At 44.6% G+C, this 21,523-nt stretch overlaps 1 protein-coding gene across 1 annotated transcript in view; it reads right to left on the bottom strand.

Annotated features, from left to right (window-relative positions):
* Window positions 1–12,469: 12,469 nt before the first annotated feature.
* The window catches only part of CCDC3 (coiled-coil domain containing 3), a 102,966-nt gene continuing 93,912 nt past the window's right edge, over window positions 12,470–21,523 (bottom strand). The window contains exon 3 of the mRNA XM_068538456.1: window positions 12,470–12,745. Coding sequence (XP_068394557.1) covers window positions 12,470–12,745 — 276 coding nt within the window. The remainder of the gene's footprint in view (window positions 12,746–21,523) is intronic.

Consider the following 21,523-nt stretch of genomic DNA (forward strand, 5'->3'; position numbering starts at 1 on the left):
TTGCTTCCATGTCCTGGCTATTGTAAATAGTGCTGCAATGAATATTGTGGTACATGACTCTCTTTGAATTATGGATATCTCAGGGTATGCCCAGTAGTGGGATTGCTGGGTCATAAGGTAGTTCTATTTTTTGTTTTTTAAGGAACCTCCATACTATTCTCCATAGTGGCTGTATCAACTTACATCCCAAGCAACAGAGCAAGAGGATTCCCTTTTCTCCACACCCTCTCCAGCATATATTGTTTGTAGATTTTTTGATGATGGCCATTCTGACTGGTGTGAGGTGATACCTCACTGTAGTTTTGATTTGCATTTCTCTAATGATTAGCAATGTTGAGCATCCTTTCATGTGTTTGTTGGCAATCTGTATATATTCTTTGGAGAAATGTCTATTTAGGTCTTCTGCCCAATTTTGGATTGGGTTGTTTGCTTTTTTGATATTGAGCTGCATGAGCTACTTGTATATTTTGGAGATTAATCCTTTGTCAGTTGCTTCATTTGCAAATATTTTCTGCCATTCTAAGGGTTGTCTTTTCGTCTTGCTTTTGGTTTCCTTTGCTGTGCAAAAGCTTTTAAGTTTCATTAGGTCCCGTTTCTCTAAGAGGTGGGTCAAAAAGTATCTTGCTGTGATTTATGTCATAGAGTGTTCTGCCTATGTTTTCCTCTAAGAATTTTATAGTATCTGGCCTTACATTTAGGTCTTTAATCCATTTTGAGTTTATTTTTGTGTATGGTGTTAGGGAGTGTTCTAATCTCATTCTTTCACATGTAGCTGTCCAGTTTTCCCAGTACCACTTATTGAAGAGGCTGTCTTTTCTCCATTGTATTATTCTTGCCTCCTTTATCAAAGATAAGGTGACCATATGTGCATGGGTTTATCTCTGGACTTTCTATCCTGTTCCATTGATCTATATTTCTGTTTTTGTGCCAGTACCATATTGTCTTGATTACTGTAGCTTTGTAATATAGTCTGAAGTCAGGGAGCCTGATTCCTCCAGCTCAGTTTTTCTTTCTCAAGATTGCTTTGGTTATTCAGGGTCTTTTGTGTTTCCATACAAATTGTGAAATTTTTTGTTCTAGTTCTGTGAAAAATGCCACTAGCAGTTTGATAGGGATTGCATGGAATCTGTAGATTGCTTTGGGTGGTATAGTCATTTTCACAATGTTAATTCTTCCAATCCAAGAACATGGTATATCTCTCCATCTGTTTGTATCGTCTTTAATTTCTTTCATCAGTGTCCTATAGTTTTCTGCATACAGGTCTTTTGTCACCTTAGGTAGGTTTATCCCTAGGTATTTTATTCTTTTTCTTGCAATGGTAAATGGGAGTGTTTCCTTAATTTCTCTTTCAGATTTTTCATCATTAGTGTATAGGAATGCAAGAGATTTCTGTGCATTAGTTTTGTATCCTGCTGCTTTACCAGATTCATTGATTAGCTCTAGTAGTTTTCTGGTAGCGTCTTTAGGATTCTCTATGTATAGTATCATGTCATCTGCAAACAGTGACAGTTTTACATCTTCTTTTCTGATTTGGATTCCTTTCATTTCTTTTTCTTCTCTGATTGCTGTGGCTAAAACTTCCAAAACTGTGTTGAATAATAGTGGTGAGAGTGGACATCCTTGTCTTGTTCCTGATCTTAGAGGAAATAGTTTCCATTTTTCACCATTGAGAACGATGTTGGCTGTGGGTTTGTCATATATGGCCTTTATTATGTTGAGGTAGGTTCTCTCTATGCCTATTTTCTGGAGAGTTTTTAATCATAAATGGGTGTTGAATTTTGTCGAAAGTGTTTTCTGCATCTATTGAGATGATCATATGGTTTTTATTCTTCAATTTGTTAATATGGTGTATCACATTGATTGATTTGTGTATATTGAAGAATCCTTGCATTCCTGGGATAAATCCCACTTGATCATGGTGTATGATCCTTTTAATGTGCTGTTGGATTCTGTTTGCTAGTATTTTGTTGAGGATTTTTGCATCTATGTTCATCAGTGATATTGGCCTGTAGTTTTCTTTTTTTGTGACATCTTCATCTGGTTTTGGTATTAGGGTGATGGTGGTCTCATAGAATGAGTTTGAGAGTGTTCCTCCCTCTGCTATATTTAGGAATATTTTAAGAAGGATAGGTGTTAGGTCTTCTCTAAATGTTTGATGAAATTGGCCTGTGAAGCCATCTGGTTCCAGGCTTTTGTTTGTTGGAAGATTTTTAATCACAGTCCATTTCAGTGCTTGTGATTGGTCTGTTCATATTTTCTGTTTCTTCGTGGTTCAGTCTTGGAAGGTTGTACTTTTCTAAGAATTTGTCCATTTCTTCCAGGTTGTCCATTTTATTGGCATATAGTTGCTTGTAGTAGTCTCTCGTGGTCCTTTGTATTTCTGCAGTGTCAGTTGTTACTTCTCCTTTTTCGTTTCTAATTCTGTTGATTTGAGTCTTATCCCTTTTTTTCTTGATGAGTCTGACTAATGGTTTATCAATTTTGTTTATCTTCTCAAAGAACCAGCTTTTAGTTTTATTGATCTTTGCAATTGTTTCCTTCATTTCTTTTTCATTTATTTCTGATCTGATCTTTATGATTTCGTTCCTTCTGCTAACTTTGGGGGTTTTTTGTTCTTCTTTCTCTAATTGCTTTAGGTGTAAGGTTAGGTTGTTTAATTGAGATATTTCTTGTTTCTTGAGGTAGGATTGTATTGCTATAACTTCCCTCTTAGAACTGCTTTTGCTGCATCCCATAGGTTTTGGGTCATCGTGTTTTCATTGTCATTTGTTTCTAGGTATTTTTTGATTTCTTCTTTGATTTCTTCAGTGATCTCTTGGTTATTTAGTAGCATATTGTTTAGCCTCCATGTGTTTGTATTTTTTACAGTTTTTTTTCTGTAATTGGTATCTAGTCATATAGCATTGTGGTTGGAAAAGATACTTGATACGATTTCAATTTTCTTAAATTTACCAAGGCTTGATATGAGACCCAAAATATGATCTATCCTGGGTAATGTTCCATGAGCACTTGAGAAGAAAGTATATTCTGTTGTTTTTGGATGGAATGTCCTATAAATATCAATTAAGTCCATCTGGTCTAATGTGTCATTTAAAGCTTGTGTTTCCTTATTTATTTTCTGTTTGGATAATCTGTCAATTGGTGAAAGTGGGGTGTTAAAGTCCCCTACTGTTATTGTGTTACTGCCGATTTCCCCTTTTATGGCTGTTAGCATTTGCCTTATGTATTGAGGTGCCCCTATGTTGGGTGCATAAATATTTACAACTGTTATATCTTCTTGGATTGATCCCTTGATCATTATGTAATATCCTTCTTTGTCTCTTGTAATAGTCTTTATTTTAAGGTCTATTTTGTCTGATATGAGAATTACTACTCCAACTTTTGATTTCCATTTGCATGGAATATCTTTTTCCATCCCCTCACTTTCGGTCTGTATGTGTCCCTAGATCTGAACTGGGTCTCTTGTAGACAGCATTTGTACGGGTCTTGTTTTTGTATCCATTCAGCCAATCTGTGTCTTTTGGTTGGATCATTTAATACATTTACATGTAAGGTAATTATCAATATGTATGTTCCTATTACCATTTTCTTAATTGTTTTGTGTTTGTTTTTGTAGGTCTTTTCCTTCCCTTGTGTTTCCTGCCTAGAGAAGTTCCTTTAGCATTTGTTGTAAAGCTAGTTTGGTGGTGCTGTATTCTCTTAACTTTTGCCTGTCTGTAAACGTTTTAATTTCTCCGTCAAATCTGAATGAGATCCTTGCTGGGTAGAGTAGTCTTGGTTGTAGGTTTTTCCCTTTCATCACTTTAAATATATCATGCTACTTGCTTCTGGCTTGCAGAGTTTCTGCTGAAAGATCAGCTGTTAACGTTATGGGGGTTCCCTTGTATGTTATTTGTTGCTTTTCCCTTACTGCTTTTAATATTTTTTCTTTGTATTTAATTTTTGATAGTTTGATTACTGTGTGTCTTGGCATGTTTCTCCTTGGATTTATCCTGTATGGGACTTTCTGTGCTTCCTGGACTTGACTATTTCCTTGCCCATGTTAGGGAAGTTTTCAGCTATAATTTCCTCAAATATTTTCTCAGACGCTTTCTTTTTCTCTTCTTCTGGGACCCCTAAAATTCGAATGATGGTGTGTTTAATGTTGTCCCAGAAGTCTCTGAGACTGTTCTCAATTATTTTATCTTCCAGCTCGCTTCTCTGTTCTTCTGCCTCAGTTATTCTGCTGTTGATTCCTTCTAGAGATTTTTAATTTCATTTGTTGTGTTGTTCATCATTGTTTGTTTGCTCTTTAGTTCTTCTAGGTCCTCGTTAAATGTTTCTTGTATTTTCTCCATTCTGTTTCCAAGATTTTGGATCATCTTTACCATCATTACTCTGAATTCTTTTTCAGGTAGACTGCCTTTTCCTCTTCGTTTGTTTGGTCTAGTGGGTTTTTACCTTGCTCCTTCATCTGCTGCATATTTCTGTCTTCTCATTTTGTTTAACTTACTGTGTTTGGGGGTCTCCTTTGTGCAGGCTGCAGGTTTGTAGTTCTTGTTGTTTTTGGTATCTGTCCCCAGTGGGTGAGGTTGGTTCAGTGGCTTGTGTAGGCTTCGTGGTTGAGGCGACTGGTGCCTGTGTTCTGGTCAGTGGGGCTGGATCTTGTCTCTCTGGTGGGCAGGGCCACGTCTGGTGGTGTGTTTTGAGGTGTCTGTGAACTTAATATGATTTGGGGCAGTCTCTCTGCTAATGGGTGGGGCTGTGTTCCTGTCTTACTAGTTGTTTGGCATGGGATGTCCAGCACTGGAGCTTGCTGGCCATTGGGTGGAGCTGGGTCTTAGCATTGAGACGGAGATCTCTGGGGGAGCTCTCGCCAATTTATATTACATGGGGCCGGGAGGTCTCTGGTGGTCCAATGTCCTAAACTTGCCTCTCCCACCTCAGTGGCTCAGGCTTGACACCAGGCCAGAGCACCAAGACCCTGTCAGCCACACGGGTGGAAATACATTTGCTCTTGATTCTTGCAATTTCCTGGCCTGTGAACATAAGAGACTTGTGTCCTGCAGCTGTTAAGGTGAGTAGTTCTCTGCACCTACCTGACAGAATCTTAAAAGCTTATATAGAGGCCGGTTTCAGTCGCATATTCAGTGCCGATGGTCTCAACGCTGCCTTACTCTCTTAAAGGCTGCATCCTTGGAAAAGCTATGTTTGTTTGTTTTTTGGTTTTTAATCCATTCAGCCACTGTATATCTTTTTGTTGGAGAATTTAGTTCACTTACATTTAATGTAATTATTAATAGATACGGACTTATTGACATTTTTTAAATTGTTTTCTGGATGTTTTGTAATTCCTCTGTTCCTTTCTTTTCTTGTTCTCTTCCCTTGTGATTTGATGGTTTTTCTGAGTGGTATGCTTAGATTTCTTTTTCTTTATCTTTTGTGTGTTTTCTGTAGGGTTTTGCTTTGTGATTGCCATGAGGCTTACATAAAACATCTAAGAGTTATAACGGTTTATTTTAAGCTGATAACAACTTAAGTTTGAATGATTCTAAAACTCTACATTTTTACTCTCCCCTCCCACCACATTTTATGTTTTTGATGTCACATTTGCATCTTTTTATCTTTAGTATCCATTAACAAATTATTGTAGTTATAGTTATTTTTACTATTTTGCCTTTTAACCTTTATACTAGTTATATAAGTGATTAACCCACCACCATTGCAGCATTAGATTATTCTGAATTCAACTACATATTTACCTTTATCAGCAAGATTTATACTTGTATATATGTTTCCTGTTACTAATTAGTGCCCTTTTATTCCAGCTTAAAGAAGTCTTTTTAACATTTCTTGTAGAGTTAGTCTATTGGTGCTGAACTCCTTCAGTTTTTGCCTGTCTGGAAAACTCTCTCCTTCAATTCTGATTTTTGTATATAGATTTTGCATCCTGCAACTTTACTGAATTTGTTTATTAGTTCTAAGAGTTTTTTCTGGTGGAGTCTTTAGGGTTTTGTATATATAATATGTTCTCCTTCAATTCTGAAGGACAACTTTGCTGGGTAGGTTATTCTTGGTTGGTAGATTTTTTTTCTTTCAGGAGTTTAAATACATATCCCAGTCCCTTCTGGCCTGCAAAGTTTCTGCTAAAATAATCTGATAATTTTGTGTGTGTTCTCTTGTATATAACAAGTTGTTTTTCTCTTGCTGCTTTTCAGATTTTCTCCTTGTTTTTAACTTTTGACAGTTTAATTATAATGTGTCTCAGTGTGAGTCTCTTTGTATTCATCCTTTTGAAAATCTGGGCTTCCTGGATCTGGATGCCTGTTTCTTTCTCCAGGTTAGGGAAGTTTCAGCCATTATTTCTTTGAATTAGCTTTCTGCCCTTTCTCCTTCTCTTCTTCCCCCTATAAATGTGTATATTGGTCTGTTTGATAGTGTCCCATAAATCCCTTAAGTTCTCTTCAATCTTTTGTCTTTTGCTCCTATGATTAGATGAATTCTACTACCTTATCTCAAGTTTATGGATCTTTATGATTGATCTAGTCTGCTGTTGAAACCCTCTATTGAATTTTTCAGTTCACTTATTATACTCTTCAGCCTTGTGATCTGATTGGTACTTTTTAATATTTTCTATCTCTTTGTTGAACTTCTCACTTTGTTCATGCAAATGATGATGGAGCACAGATGCTCCTGACCACAGTGAGCATCTTTATGTCTGTTAACTGAAGTCTGTTAGATAACTTACTAACCTCTGTTTTATTAAGATCTGTGTCTGGAGTTTTATCTTGGTCTCTAGTTTGGAATATATTCCTCTGTTTCTTCATTTTCCTTGACTCTGTGTTTGTTTTTGCACATCAGATAAAGCAGTCTCCTCTCCCAGTCTTGCTAGAGTGGTCTTGTGTAGGAGATGAACCTTATCTATCAGGCTGGCTCATGCTCCTGTAAGCTTTGTGATTGTCCAAGCCACCTTTTTTGTTCCTAGTACCTCCCAGTAGTTGAAGGTGTGCCAACTTGGCAGGGTTCCAGAGGAAATGATCACAGCACCTACGTGAAGGCTGGTTGGTAGCTGGGCCCTCAGGCAGCAGCTGGGAAAGTATGTAGATAGGCATCTTCCAGAGAGAAATGGGAGCTGGGTGTTTTGCCTGCTCCCTCTGCACTGGGCCCAGTTCTATAGCTTTGTGGCCAGGGTGTGCTCTTGAGCCTTTTAAGAACTTCTTTGTTTGCTACATGAATGTAAGTCCTGTTTGCTATCAGAACCAAGCAATTTGGGTGCCTGCCCCTGAGGTGGCAGCCACAAAAGCTGGGGCACAGCTATGTGTACAAGTTCCTTCCAGGGAGATAACTAGCAACCTGGAGCAGGCTAGAAAAAGAGGGAGGAAGAGGTGTCTGCAGGCTTCCCTGGTCTTCAGAGAGGATCACAATCAGGCCCTAGGTGCATGGTACATTAGAAGGCTGACCCTCAGGCAGAAGCTTTTGAAGTATGCAAAGAGACCCCTTTCAGGGAAAGACTGGGAGACTGGGCATTTCTGTTTGCTCCTTCTATGCTCATCCCTGGGGGGATGGCCAGTTTAAAACTGCCTCTGTTTTCTATAGTCCTATGGGACTTGTGAATGGACACACTGGTGACTGTCAGAGCCAGGTGATCTGGGGACCCATCAGCTACCAGCAGCCACAAAGGCTGGGGTGCAGACCTGTGTACAAGTTTCCTTCAGGGAGATTCTGGCAACTTGGAGCAGGTCAGAGAGAGAGGACAGGGGTGGTGTCCACTGGCTTCCCTGGTCTTTGGGGAGGATGGCAGTCAGCCCCTAGATATGGGCTCAGTTAGAAGCCTGACCCTCAGGCAGCAGCTTCTAAAGTATCCAAGTAGACCCCATTCAGGGAAAGACTGGGAGGTGAGCGTTTTTTGCCTGCTCCCTCTGCACTGACCCCGAGGTGATGGCTGAAGTGAGTGCTTGTGCCCTTTAACAACTGCTTCTTCTTTTGCTATAGTCTGTGGATCTCATGGACGCAAACCCCACTGGCTTTCAGAGCTAGCTGTTTGGAGGCCCACCCCTCGGGTAGGAGTCTTAAAACCTGGGGGTTGTAGATGTGGGGTCCAAACCCTTCACCCCTCAAGGAGAAGCTGGCATTCGGGGATTTCATTCCAACTGTACAGTCTGTGCCGGGGCTGGGGTTTATGGCAACAGCATGTCTCAGCCTTTCCTACTCATACATAGGAAAGACATAGGTGTTTTCTTGGTCCCTCATCGTATAAGAGGTCCTTAGCCAGTTTGAGTTTCTTTCAGAGGGAGTTGCTCTGTGTGTAGCTGTTCACTGGGTGTGTCCGTTGGAGGAGGGGGGTCCAGGAGCCTTCTGTGTCACCATCTTTAAAGACAGCCTCAATACCTTCTAAACTGTTTTGTTTTGTTTTCTCCTGGGATGGATAAATCTGAGCATGGCTGGAGGATAAGGGCAGGATTCCCCAACGAAGAAAAGATTTATGATAAAAGAGGGAACATTGGTGGAGCCAGGTTTTGAGAGAAGCGATATGAACTCAGGATAACAGGGCAGGGGTTTGACCCTGGATGTGGCTCAGAGGGATGAGCCTTCCTTTGAGTTAGAAGGGAGGAGAGAAGGGGGGCAAACTAGACAGTGTGAGTGACAAGCTATTATGGATGAAGAATGTCCCCTGCCATATCAGTAAACAAAGGATGTTGCGGCCATCAAGCCATCGGCCACTGCAGCGGCCCTGACTGTGCACCCTGAGGGGATTCAGGATGGAGAAAAACAGGATACTGGCCCTAGCTAGTTAAGATGCATATCAAAGGAATGGCTTCAATAAGCCCAGACTCTCGCATCTTCCCATACGTAGAAAAGCCCTCAGTTCGTGAACTTGAAATGTCTGCTTTTTTCTTTAATTAACCGCCATCTTTCAGTGTCCTATCTGGTTGTGTTTTGCTCTGTTTCTGCAAAAGCTCCTGTGTATCCTGGCTCCCATTCACCTCTTCAGAGCAGCCCCTCACAGCGACCTGAGAGGCCCGTCCCGGGCTGAAGTCCTCAGTATGTCCACCGAGTAAAACGTAATTCTCAACTTTTAGGTTGTGTATTTTTTAAGTCGACCCTAGGAAGGTGAGCAAACACATTTCTGATGGACTATATTTTCTTGGTAAATGTGAAGGAACAACCAACTACTGAATGTGAAAGAAAAGGAGGAATGGAATGGAGCTGGAATATTGTATGGCAATTAGACAAGAAAATCCCACCAAACACTCTTATTTCTGACATGCATTGGGCCTTTCTGGTGAGTACTTATCAATATAATATAGATGATTATTGTGAGTAATATTATTGAGTACGTGTGGGGTGTCAGGTATCATGCTAAGCATCTGTATGAGTAATTTCAGTCCTCCTCACAGCCTTTACAGTAGGAATGATTATCCCCATTCTACAGGTGAGCACGTGCAAAGAGAAAAGAAGATAGGGTTGGAGGCTTGACTGGCCACCTGTCCTAGTTGTTTACACTGGGCAAGTTAATCTCTTGAAGCCCCAGATTCCTCTTGGAAAATGGCGATCAGAATCACTGTTTATGAAATTATTAGGAATATTAAATGAGATGTGTGTGCGAGAGCCTAAAGCATTCTGGGTACTTAGTTTTCTTTTTTTTTTTTTTTTAATTTATTTATTTATTTTTGGCTGTGTTGGGTCTTCGTTTCTGTGCGAGGGCTTTCTCTAGCTGCGGCAAGCGGGGGCCACTCCTCATCGCGGTGCGCGGGCCTCCCACTGTCGCGGCCTCTCCCGCTGCGGAGCACAAGCTCCAGACGCGCAGGCTCAGTAGTTGTGGCTCACGGGCTTAGTTGCTCCGCGGCATGTGGGATCCTCCCAGACCAGGGCTCGAACCCGTGTCCCCTGCACTGGCAGGCAGACTCTCAACCACTGCGCCACCAGGGAAGCCCCAGTTTTCTTTTTTTTTAAACCATCATAGAATGTGGGCATTGCTGAGCCAACAGCTGATCCATAGTCGTTGTGATTGGATTTTGCGTTCTCTCTCCCCAAAGGAAGATGAGGATTTGCACCACAGAAGCAGGAATCCCTGTTAACTTCTGCTGCCAGGCAGGTACCACAAATGCGTGATGTGTGTTAAAAAAAAAAAAAAAAAAAAAAAAAAAAAAACCCAAACGGGGGTGGGTGCGATAGTAGCAGAGACAGCGGCCTGAACCGTAGTCCAGGGAAGGCTGGCATTCAAACACAGAAACCTCATCCCCACATGCGGTGTGGCCCACATGCCACCAGTTTGTAACTCCTGGGGACCCTGGTTTAAAGATGCTAGATTCTATCAGCCTCTTGCTTATTATGTGACTTTGGCAGAGTCACTTAGCCTCCTTGAACCGCCGAGTGGAACTAAACCATGGCCCACAGCTCAGAGATAGTGCTACGACAGGTCGGCCAATGTGTGTCAAGTTCTGAGCAATTCTTGGGTTTTTCTTGCATGAACAATTCCTACTAGTACGAGCGGGTGGCGAGGGCTGCCATAAGATGACAACGTAGCAGATAATGGGGATCTGGGAGTTCCTGTTGGCACAGATCCTAATGTACTTTTGAAGACGTTGATTAATGAAGCTGCGTGTCCCTCGTGAGGTGAGGCCAGGATAACACTGCTCGTCTGCAGGTGTGTTGAGAGATGGGAACCCGGGGAGAGACAGGGTTGGCCTCATCCCAACGGGGAAAGCAGAGGAGGCTTGAGCTCAATCTCCTAAATGCCTCAGGTGTGACCCACAGATGCTCCCCCCAGAGGATCTAAATGGCCTTTTCAGGCCAAAGCTGGAAATCCTGCAGGCCCCCTGCTCCAAAAGAAACACGCATTGCTTTACTGCTGTGGCTGAACTATTGCTCATGTTTATTGAAAAGGCAGAACATAATGCATCCGAAGAGATCCAGCTTCCACAGTTCTCCAAACGCTGGCTGTAAATCACTGTTAGGCTTGTCATTCCCTTGGGTGGCAGCAAAACTGCTGTAATGAAACGTCCCTGGGAAGAATAAACCACAAGATGTGCCTTCTATTGTACCAGACCATGAAGATTACAGCTGATGAAGTGCTGGCAGAAGCTTAGCAGTAAAGAGCCCTTGAGCAAAAGTCCCCATGCTGTGCAGTCCAGGGCGTTGACTTCTCCTCTGAGGCCATCGCCTACCATCAAGACCCAAGTCTCACAAGGCTCAGGCCCCAGATGCGCTACCAGAGCAAGAAGGACATGGTTTTTCTAAAGGCAGTGGATGGAAATCTGACCCTAACTGCCATTTCCAATGGAGAGGACGGAATTGTCGGGCCCTCCTGTATCTGGGGTGGTAAAGGGGCAGCTTCTACCTAAAATAGCAGGGAAGGGACACTGGTTGGTTTGGAGAACCATCATCAGAAGATAACCAAGGGATGGGCACTTCTCAGTCACACAGCTGGGATGCGATCACATGTGGCTAAGGGAAGGGCTCAAGTGTTAGGTATTGTGAATATCTTTTACTTGCAATACTCTTTCTAGAGGTTTCTTCCCAAAGAAGGTGAAGCGATCGTACATAGGATCTAATGCGTGAGAAGCGGGCTGATGTGCAGACACTGCTCCCAGGGTCTGCCTGGACAGTCCAGGTGGGCGGAAAGCATTTGCATAAAGAAGCCAAGATCGGAATGCCCTCAACAAGCCCTTTTGGGAGCAGAGCCTGGATAGCAACGAGGCAAGGTCCCCTGACCCCAGTAGGTAAGGAGGTGTCTTTGCACAACAGAAGTTTACAACATATTGGGTCAGCTCGCCTCGAATTCAGAGAAGTTGGACGTAATCACTGAGCAAACAGTAAGTTAGAATTTAGCAGGGGCTGAGATACTGTTTGAGCTCTTCCAACTTAGAAATGTGCTTTGATGAAACAGGACAGGCCCATAAAGGCAATTCCCCTTTAGATTAAAGTGGCCCATGGGAAACCTCTGTAACTCTGGATAGCTGAGGTTGGAAATCAGGTATAATTCTTCTTACTTAATTACCTGCCACCTCTAGCTCCACTCCCTGACTTGTGATGAGCTCCCTAAGTCTTAATGACACCAGAAGATTCCACGACCTATCACTCCTTCAAACTGACGGTTGTCCTGCTCAGAGCTGGGACCACACTGCCTTTCTTCAGAAATGGAGGCTGAACCCCTTGAGTTCTTGTACCTCTAGAGATTCTAAAATGTTCTCTCCCTAATAAGTGCACTTTTTCCAAGATGCTCCTGGAAGCCAGGGACAGGCCCCAGGCAAGCACATGGCACTGCCGGCATCAGAGCACTGGGTGTGGGACAAGGCCAGGGAAGGGCAGGAGGCCGGCAGCCAAGGAGACTTGCCCTGTAAACCAACTAGACGCTACCAAATGCACAGTAAAAATATCATCATCTACAAGAGTTCTTGAGCTATGTGCACGTATAAACCCAGTGTCCTTTTCCACTCCCTGCGAGAGGCCTCAGCGGGTACCAGGTGAGGCCAAGGCTCCATCCCTGCTACCCCCGCAGGTAGGCGGCGCCCGCGGGCTCGCGGCCCAGCGCGTTGATGTGCGGGAGCGCACCTGCCGCAGCCGCCAGCTTCTCACTCAGCTTCTGGTTCAGCAGCTCCAGGTGGCGGCCGTTCTTCCGTGCCTGCCGCAGGGACCTCTTGACCTTCTTCACCCGGTCCCGCAGCTGCTTGTTCCGCTTCTCCAGGGTGGCCACCTTCTGCTGCAGCTTCTTGACGTGGTCCTCCTCCTCAAACAGGGCCTTCTGCACCGAGGAACACATGAGCTGGGGAGGAAACACCAGGAGACGCAGGTGAGTTTCAGAAAACCTCCCCAGGTAAGCTTCCTGGTGCTGCCAGCCCGGCAACACTGACTCCCATGTCACCCATGGCCCCAGCCCGGGATAAGGACAGCCCTCATGCCCCCTTCTTGCTTTCACCCTGTGGACCCCAAATGCAGAGCCCCCCTCTTTTGATTTCTGTGTTTGGGTACCCTAGATAATTTTGTTTTAAAAAGATACTCCATGGTTTTGTCTTCTTACGTGCCTATTGATTTGCATCCTATTGAGTCCCTGTTGGAGCAGGTCACTCTTCACTTTTTGCTCTCATTCAGCAGTTTTGCCTGTTCAATTCTAATCTGGCTCTAGAACATTTTACAGTAAAGCCAAAGCTTGAGGATCACCCACTTGGAAGCGAAACGGGATCCACAGAGGGCCTTCAGCGTATATCCACGAAAGGGCTTTGCCTGCACTGAGACGCAAATACCCTCATTCTGGAAACCTTTCTAGTCATCGTGGGATGGGCTGGAAGTGAGTGTCTCTTTTGAAAAATTGAGTTTTTGTTTCTAACCTAAGCCACCTTGATTTCTTACAGAAAAAAAAGATATTCTAAATATGTCACTCTAGCAAAAAGGACAGAGCTCAAGTGACCCAAGAAGTAAAAGAACAAAACCCGAAACAGAAAGATGCACAGAGAATATGAATAGTCTACAGGAAAGGTAATATACAAATATCTCTTAAACATATGAAAAACTTAGCCCTACTCTTAATAAGATAAATGCAACGTAGATCCACAATGGATTGCTTTTTTTTTAACAAAATGAAATTTTGATTTTACCCTTTGGTAAAATCAGAGTCAGCATTTGGGGAAATAGGCATTCTCATATAGGCATTCTCATATACTGTGGGTAGAGTGTAAACTTCTATAAAGAGCAAACTGTGTCAAAATGAAAATTGCATATACCCTTTGATCTAGTCATTCTGGGACTTCATCTGATAGAAACACTCCCATATGTGCAAATATATATTTATATATTATATATAGTATAATTATAACATGTATTTCTATATATACACACACACACACACACACACAAAACAACACTGTTATAAGAAGGTTGAGGAATGACATTGGCATCATGGCCATATGAGACATCCCTCTTCCCACCCCCAACAAAAATGGTATTGATCCATGAACAAAAGTGACTTTAAGAGAACTGGGATCCACCAAGGGACCCAGGAGGAGTCTTGCCCACCCACTGCATCTATACATGCCTATCTTTCTGATTGCTTGCCTGTCTCTAGTATTCTATTGTGTCCACAGAACCTGTTTTTCCCTGTATATGCAAATTGTATGTTTATAAGTGAAAATGTTAATACATTAAATGATTGTTCATTTTAAAGCATAAAAAAAAAAGAAACATCAGTCCTGGCTGTGGACCCTTCAGTGGTCCATGAGCTTCCTCCAGACCCTCTCAGGCAAAGAACCTCAACAGATATTTCTCCAAGGAAGATATACAAATGGCCAACCAGTATATGAGAAGGTGCTAGACGTCACTCATCATCAGGAAAATGCAAATCAAAACCACAATGAGGAGCAGGCAAGCAAAGGAATCTGTTGTTTGTTCTCACTACCCCCCCACCACCCGCTCCACTGCAGCAGGGGTCCCAATAAAGCCTTGACTGAATTTGGCCTCTGATCAATTTCTATTGATTAAGGAGGCCAAGAACCCTAGTTGGTAACATATTTTGTGGTGCCCAACGTGAGGCTTGTCCCTTCTGGGGAGAGGATCTGGGCACCTCCGGGACCACTGAACGCAGCTTCCCTGTGGGTGACAAGCGGCCACCTGAACCTCTCGTTTCAGCATCACCTCGTTTGGTAAGTCTGCCTTTCTGGCCTGCGAGGGGCCTCAGTACCCTCATTCAGGCAACGCTTCTCCCCTCCCCTTTGTCCCTCACCATTTTCCCTTTCCCTCTCCTGAAATCTCTCTACTTCTCTCTCTGTCCTCTCCTCCTCCTGTCCTGTCCCACCAACAGAGTGGATGTCAGGCAAGCTACAGCTCCCTCTGGCCGGCAATGGCTCACCTTGATGGGTGACAAGCAGAGGTGGGAGAGGCTCCCTTCACACCTTGCAGACCTTGGTCCAGCGGGCTCTCCCTGACTGGAGATTTATGAGAGTGATAGAGGTTCAAACCTCATATCGTGTAGTGGGCTGTAAGTCCGATCGTCCCAATATTCTCTCCTTTATTTTCCTGCCGCCAAGAGAAGTCCCGTTGGGAACGAGCTGAAGCGGCAGATTTCTATATACTGGTGCATGCGTGGGTGAGAGTCCCACCTGTGGGTCGGGGACCCACAGACGACGTACAACTGGCTGGTTTCTGGGCTTGATCACCCCGGTGGGCAGTGGACAGGGTGCTCCCTCCTTCACTGGCCCTTTCTGGAAGCGTGCAGATTGGTACCTGAATAGACAGCCGCAGGGGGCCGGCTGAAAAGGCAATCTCTCTGTTTCTTTTTCAGTCTTTTCTGTCCCTCCTCCCTTTACCTCTCCCTTGGTCCTTACCCCTACCCTCCCATCCCCTTAATCCTGAAAACTTCTTGTTTGTGTCTTTAAGTTTTGCGATTGGTATCTTTGTGATGTAGTTTTTGTCTGTCCAGCTGTTCCTGCAAGTCTCTGCCGACATTGTGAGTACATACAAACACAGCCCACGTTGCCTGAGACTCCAGCCTTGGGTTACTTAGTGGGATTTTAAAGAACAAAAAGAAAAGACAGGAGCTTGCATCTCTCTCTCCTCTGCACTTGCAATGTCACTATTCTGCCTGAGCTCACGGGGCTTGCATCTCTCTCCTCTGCCTTTGCAATGTAACTCTTCTGCCTGGGCTCTCAGGAACCACCTGATTCATCTGTAGTCCCGCAGACTGAGGGGGAAAAAAAGGCCATTTTAAATTCAAGCAGGAAAACTATGAGATCTCTGCTTCTATAGAAATTGTCTAGCTTAAGTTGTGGGTTTAATTAATTAATACAGACCCATCTTTAGAGTCATCAACATTAAGTACAATACTTTCATTGTATCTAGGGTTACTGGAAGTCAATAAGTGCATATTGTTCCTGTTATAAAAATCTGTCAACAGGGATAATAACCTGATATGATTAAATTTTTAAGTAAATGTAACTGGGATAAACTACATAGGAATAATTATGTTTTGGAAACGTCCATCTAAAACAGTCTCTCCAATTTTTGGTAAATTTGAAGCTAAAGAAGTAATTAAGATAGAAATTAATTGTATATTCAGGCCATTTCAAATAAGATAAACTATTGGAACATTAATTGCTAAACAGGTCTAAATTTACCTACTTTTGTCTCCTTGTGAGAGAGAAATTAAGCTGTTTGGTGCCACCTTGAGATGTTCGCTACCAATTTATGGAATGCTAATGTGAAAGACAGTTCATGGCTGCTTAAGGAAAGTAGGATGCGTAAGAAAAGAAGGTATGAGGAATGGAAATATATTTTGTTGAAAGGAAAAAGGATGACTTTGTCCTAGAGCTGGCTGTTTCTGCATGGGGAAAGAATAAGGGACAAAGTATGGCTACAGAAAGTTGCAGGTTTGTGGAAGAGGAACATTAGGAACTTTGTATGTGGTCAGGATTTTCTAAGGTTGGATTAAATTTAATTAGGTAAATGGATTTTAAGAGTAGGTTGATGCAAGACTGGCCTTGGTTTCTCTGTTCTCTTACGAGAGAAAGTTTTCCCAGGATCAGGTTCAAAGTCAGCCCCCACCTTTCCCCCCTTCGGGAAGTAGCAATGGCAACGGAGGGATGATTAGAGCGCACAGCCCCTTCTCAATGGGAGACTTAGGAGCCCGTAAGGAGAGGTTTGGCAGGTTCTCAGAGAACCCTGACAAATTTAGGGATGAATTTATCAGGCTGGGGTTGACATTCTCTCTCACCTGGCAGGACATCATGTTTATTCTGGCCCACTGCTGCACCCCAGATGAAAAGGAGCGCATACTGAGAAAGGCCAGGGAACACGCAGATGGCCAACTGGCCACCAATCCACATGGCCAAATTTATCAGGTGGGTGGGACGCAATCCCAGAACACGACCCACACTGGGACTATGAAAGATCGTGTAGGCCAGGCTAGGATGAGACATTATATTACTTGTCTATCAGAAAGAATGAAAAGGTATATGGTGAAGCCAGTAAATTACGATAAGGTCTGAGAGGTTACACAGGAAGAAGGTGAAAGCCCAGCAGGCTTCCTGAGCCGGGTGACAGAGGCATTCAGGAAGTACACCAATACAGACCCTGAGTCCGCAGAAGGGAGGACACTCTTGGCCATGCATTTTATCACCAAGGCTACTCCTGATATCTGGAGACAGTTACAGAAGCTTGCGGCTGGGCCCCAAGCCCCACTGTCAACCCTGAGGAGGCCCTTCAAGGTCTGTAACAACCGAGACTTAACAGAAGAGGCCGATAAGGATAAGAGGCTAATAAAGAAAACGCAGCTTCTGGCTGCTCTGATTCACCCACCACCTCGAGGGGACCCTGGAGGGCTGAGAAGGCTGGACAGACCACCAAGAAGCCCCTTGGACCCAAACCAGTGTGCCTTTTGTCGGAAAGGGGGGCACCGGAAGGCGGAATGTCCTGGGCACCCAAGGGGCAGCCCCAACCGGCCCCAGTTCCTTGCAAACCTCTCGGATGAGAGATTCCCGCGCACCAGCTGAAGGGGCCCGAGCACCTGCTCGGGTCACCCTCGATGTGGCAGGTAGGAGAACTGAATTTCTTGTAGACGCTGGCGCCACCTGCTCTGCTCTGACTTGGCCAACTGGCCCCCTCTCCAGCCATGACTGTGCTGTGACGGGAGTCGATGGACAGGCAAAGGAAAGGCGATTTACATCCCCTCTTGCCTGTGGAATCGGGTCCATTATTATTACTCACTCCTTTTTGTACATGACAGAATGCCCTGTCCCTTTCCTCGGGAGAGATTTGCTAAATAAGTTAGGAGCTAGTATATTCTTAGGTCAGGGTGAAGTCCAAGAAGGTAATCTGAACGGAGAATGCATCTATTAGTAGTCCCAGATGACCCACCTGTTGGGCATCAAAATATGCCCCAAGACATCCCCCGAGAAATTACAGAACAGGTAGATCCTGCAGTTTGGGATACCTCGGTGCCAGGAAGGGCAAAACGTGTTCCCCCAATAAAAATAAGGTTAAGCCTGGGGAAAAATACCCCTGGAAGAGACAATATCCTTTAAAGCCTGAGGCCCTGAGAGGAATCCAACTGCTGCTCAGCAGATTCCTGAAACACGGACTCATTAGGCCCTGCCAATCCCCTTGCAGCACCCCCATCCTCCCCGTACAGAAGCCTAACGAGGAGTGTCGGTTTGTGCAAGACTTACGAGCATTAATGAGAGCTTTGCAATTAGGGAAGGATAAGAAATTAAATATTTTCACTGACTCTAAATATGGGTTCCACGTGCTACATGCTCATGTTGCCATATGGAAAGAAAGAGGCATGTTAACCACTAGAAGTTCCCCCATAAAACATAAAGATTTGGTTCTGGTCTGTTAGAAGCAGTGTAGCTTCCTACCCAGGTAGCAGTAATCCACTGCAGGGGCCATCAGAGGGATGGATCTTTTGTGATCTTTTGTGAGCCAAGGGAACAGCAAAGCTGATCGAATTGCAAAACAGGCAGCTGAATTGCAGGAACCTGAACAAGTTAAGGCTCTAGTGATTGGCCCCCCTGAACTCCCTAGCCTTCCCCAGTTTTCCCCACAGGAATAAGAAAATGCTGAGAAATGGAGCTATGAGAAGGGAAGCACAGGCTGGTATAAAAAGGAGGATAAGGTTCTAATCCCTGAAGCCCAACAATGGAAACTCACCAAGAGCTTACATGACGCCACCCACTACGGGAGGGATGTACTATGGGACTTGATGCAAAAGGCTTTTTCAGGAAAGGGGCTTAAAAGAACAATAAAACAAGTAATGCTTGCCTCGCCTGTAATAACCCACAGGCCCATCCAATGCCCCCTTCGTTACTCAGGCCAGTTCAACGCCGAGGGACATACCCGGGGGAAGACTGGCAGTTAGATTTCACCCAAATGCCCCCACGATCAGGATATAAATACCTTCTGGTGTTTGTTGATACTTTCACAGGATGGGTTAAAGCCTTCCCCACCCGATCTGAAAATGCCATGGAAGTCTGTAAGTCCCTTTTGAAAGAAATAATTCCTTGGTTTGGACTTCCAAAGTCCCTGCAGAGCGATAACGGGCCCTCTTTTATAGCCAAAATCACACAGGGGCTCACAACAGCCCTAGGGCTAGACTACAAGCTACACACCTCTTGGCACCCCCAGTCTTCAGGGAAGGTAGAGAAAAATGAACCATCCTTTCAAGAAAACCTTAGCAAAGCTCTGCCCAGAGACTCATGCACCCTGGACCACCCTGCCTCTTACTGTACTCCTCAGGGTCCATGTAGCCCCCAGGAGTGGTCTGAAACTTAGTCCACTTGAAATGACCTACGGGAGGCCTTTTCATACTACTGACATTCTACTGGATGAGGAAGTGAACCAGACCCTGAGATATATTATTCTAGGACAAGTTCAGAAAGCAATCCAGGACTATGCTTACAAGGCACTGCCAGCTCCCACTGAAAATACAGAGGAAGGAGCAGTTCCTTCACAAATAAACCCTGGGGACCCAAGTTCTTCACAACACCTGGAAAGAGGGCTCCCCCAAAGACCAACTATTGCCAAAATGGAAGGACAACTATAAAGTAATTTTAACCACCACCACTGCTGTCAAACTGCAAGGGGTATCTGTTGGGTACATCTGTCCAGACTAAAGCTTTTACTTCCAGAAACCCCACGGGTCACAACAGAAGAACAATGCACCTGTGAGCCAGCGGAAGCTCTGAGATACCTATTCCAAAGACAGGTACCATCAACACGTAAGTAAAATGATGTAGTGAGTTGGCTCCTATTTGAAGCCTTAATGGGACTTGGGACCTCTCTTGTTTCCTTGGCTGATGTGGTTCTTGACAATCGTCTGGCCCTTGAGTACCTTCTGGCAGAGCAAGGCAGAGTTTGTGCGACACCTAATACTTCCCGCTGCGCTTGGATCAATGCAACAGGACAGGTAAAAGTTAATATTCAGGAAATAGAAGCTCAGGCAGCGTGGCTTCATAATTTTGGCAGGGGTGATATCGCCTTCCTTGTCTGGTCAACAGTCAAGGAAGCCCAAAGTTAGCCTGGTTCCTTCCCTTTCTAGGCCCTTTAATGGCGATTGTTGTTCTCCTTTAAGCCTTTGTTTGTTTAACCTTTTGGTTAAGTTTGTGTCTTTTAGGCTCCAACAGTTTGAAGTAAGGCTCATGATGGCTCAAGAAATTCAGCCCATTCCAGCAGAAAGTGGCCCAGGTCCCTACAGGTCCTTGGAACATTCAGCGAGGGACTTCTCCTCTAGGGTAGGCTAGGGTCCGTGGCCCCTGTCCAGCAGGAGGAAGTTTCAGAAGAAGAGACCTTCAGCCTCTTACCCCTTAATAAATGTGTAGAGTCTCTCAGGGGGGAATGAGACAGGCTGGGACCTGGGACCCTGTACTGCAGTGCTGCAATGCTTGCACCTGGACACACCTCTCCTCAAGCAATAAATTAAAAGAAACTGTATGGGACTAAAAATTACCACGTGCATGCTCAGTTGGGGAAAATTCTGGACAAAAGATACAAAGAGACCAAAAAAACCCAACTGCCATTTTGGGGAGCCTGGAGCAAAAGCAGGGGGTCTGGAGCAAAAGCAGGGTACTTGTGCATGCCCCCTGCACACAACACCACCTAAGGGGTGGGCAAAACACCTAAGCTACCCCTTCGGCCCAACCCCTGGACACACCCTTACCCTCACCCCATATAAGGAACAAGCTCGCCCCCTCTCAGGGGGTGGGCAAGCAAGGGAACCTGTTGTTTGTTCTCGCTCCCCCCTGCTGCAGCAGGGGCCCCAATAAAGCCTTGCCTGAAAAAACCAACCAAACAAAACCCACAGTGAGGTATCACTCACACCTGTCATCAAAAAGACAAGAAATATGGTTCCAGTTCAAGATGGTGACATAAGAGGATTCTGAGCTCACCTCCCACCATGGACATACCGAATCTACAGCTACATACAGAACATCTTCCCCTGAAAGAAACCCCAAAACTATGAGTGGCCCCTACATACCAGGCAACTGAGAAAAAAACGCACATTGAAGCAGGTAGGAGAGGCTGAGACAATCTCATCTTAAACCCAGTGCAGCAACCTGCAATCAAGAGGGAACTGACAACTGAGCTTATCCCTGAGGAGCAAAGGGGTTGAACCCCACATCTGGCACCCCAACTTTTAAGACCTGCACCTGAGAGACGAGCCCCTGAAACTTCCAGGTTTGAAAGCCACCAGGGCTTGCCTCCCTGAGACCCACAGGCTATGAGTGAACTGAGAACAGTTCTTAAAGGGCTCACACAGACTCACCTAGCTACCCAGCACCAGGGCCCAGTGCAGAGGCAGCCGACTGAAAAGCACCCGATTCGCTTATCTGAAAGCTTTGGCCTGAGCGGCAGGCTTCTCATTGAACACACAACTAAAGGCCAACTGAAATACTCGACAAAGACTATGGCCTTCGGGAGGCATTGTCATGCTTCCCCTCTGCTCCACCCTAGGTTGTGGTGTCTCCGAGAAAGGGGCTTGTATGTACACATCTGACACCCTAGCTCTTGTGTCTGCCACCCAGAGAACACATCCCTTGATGGCGTGGCTCTGGTGGCC

This window comes from Eschrichtius robustus, chromosome 1, assembly GCF_028021215.1.
Source record: "Eschrichtius robustus isolate mEscRob2 chromosome 1, mEscRob2.pri, whole genome shotgun sequence".
NCBI lineage: Eukaryota > Metazoa > Chordata > Mammalia > Artiodactyla > Eschrichtiidae > Eschrichtius > Eschrichtius robustus.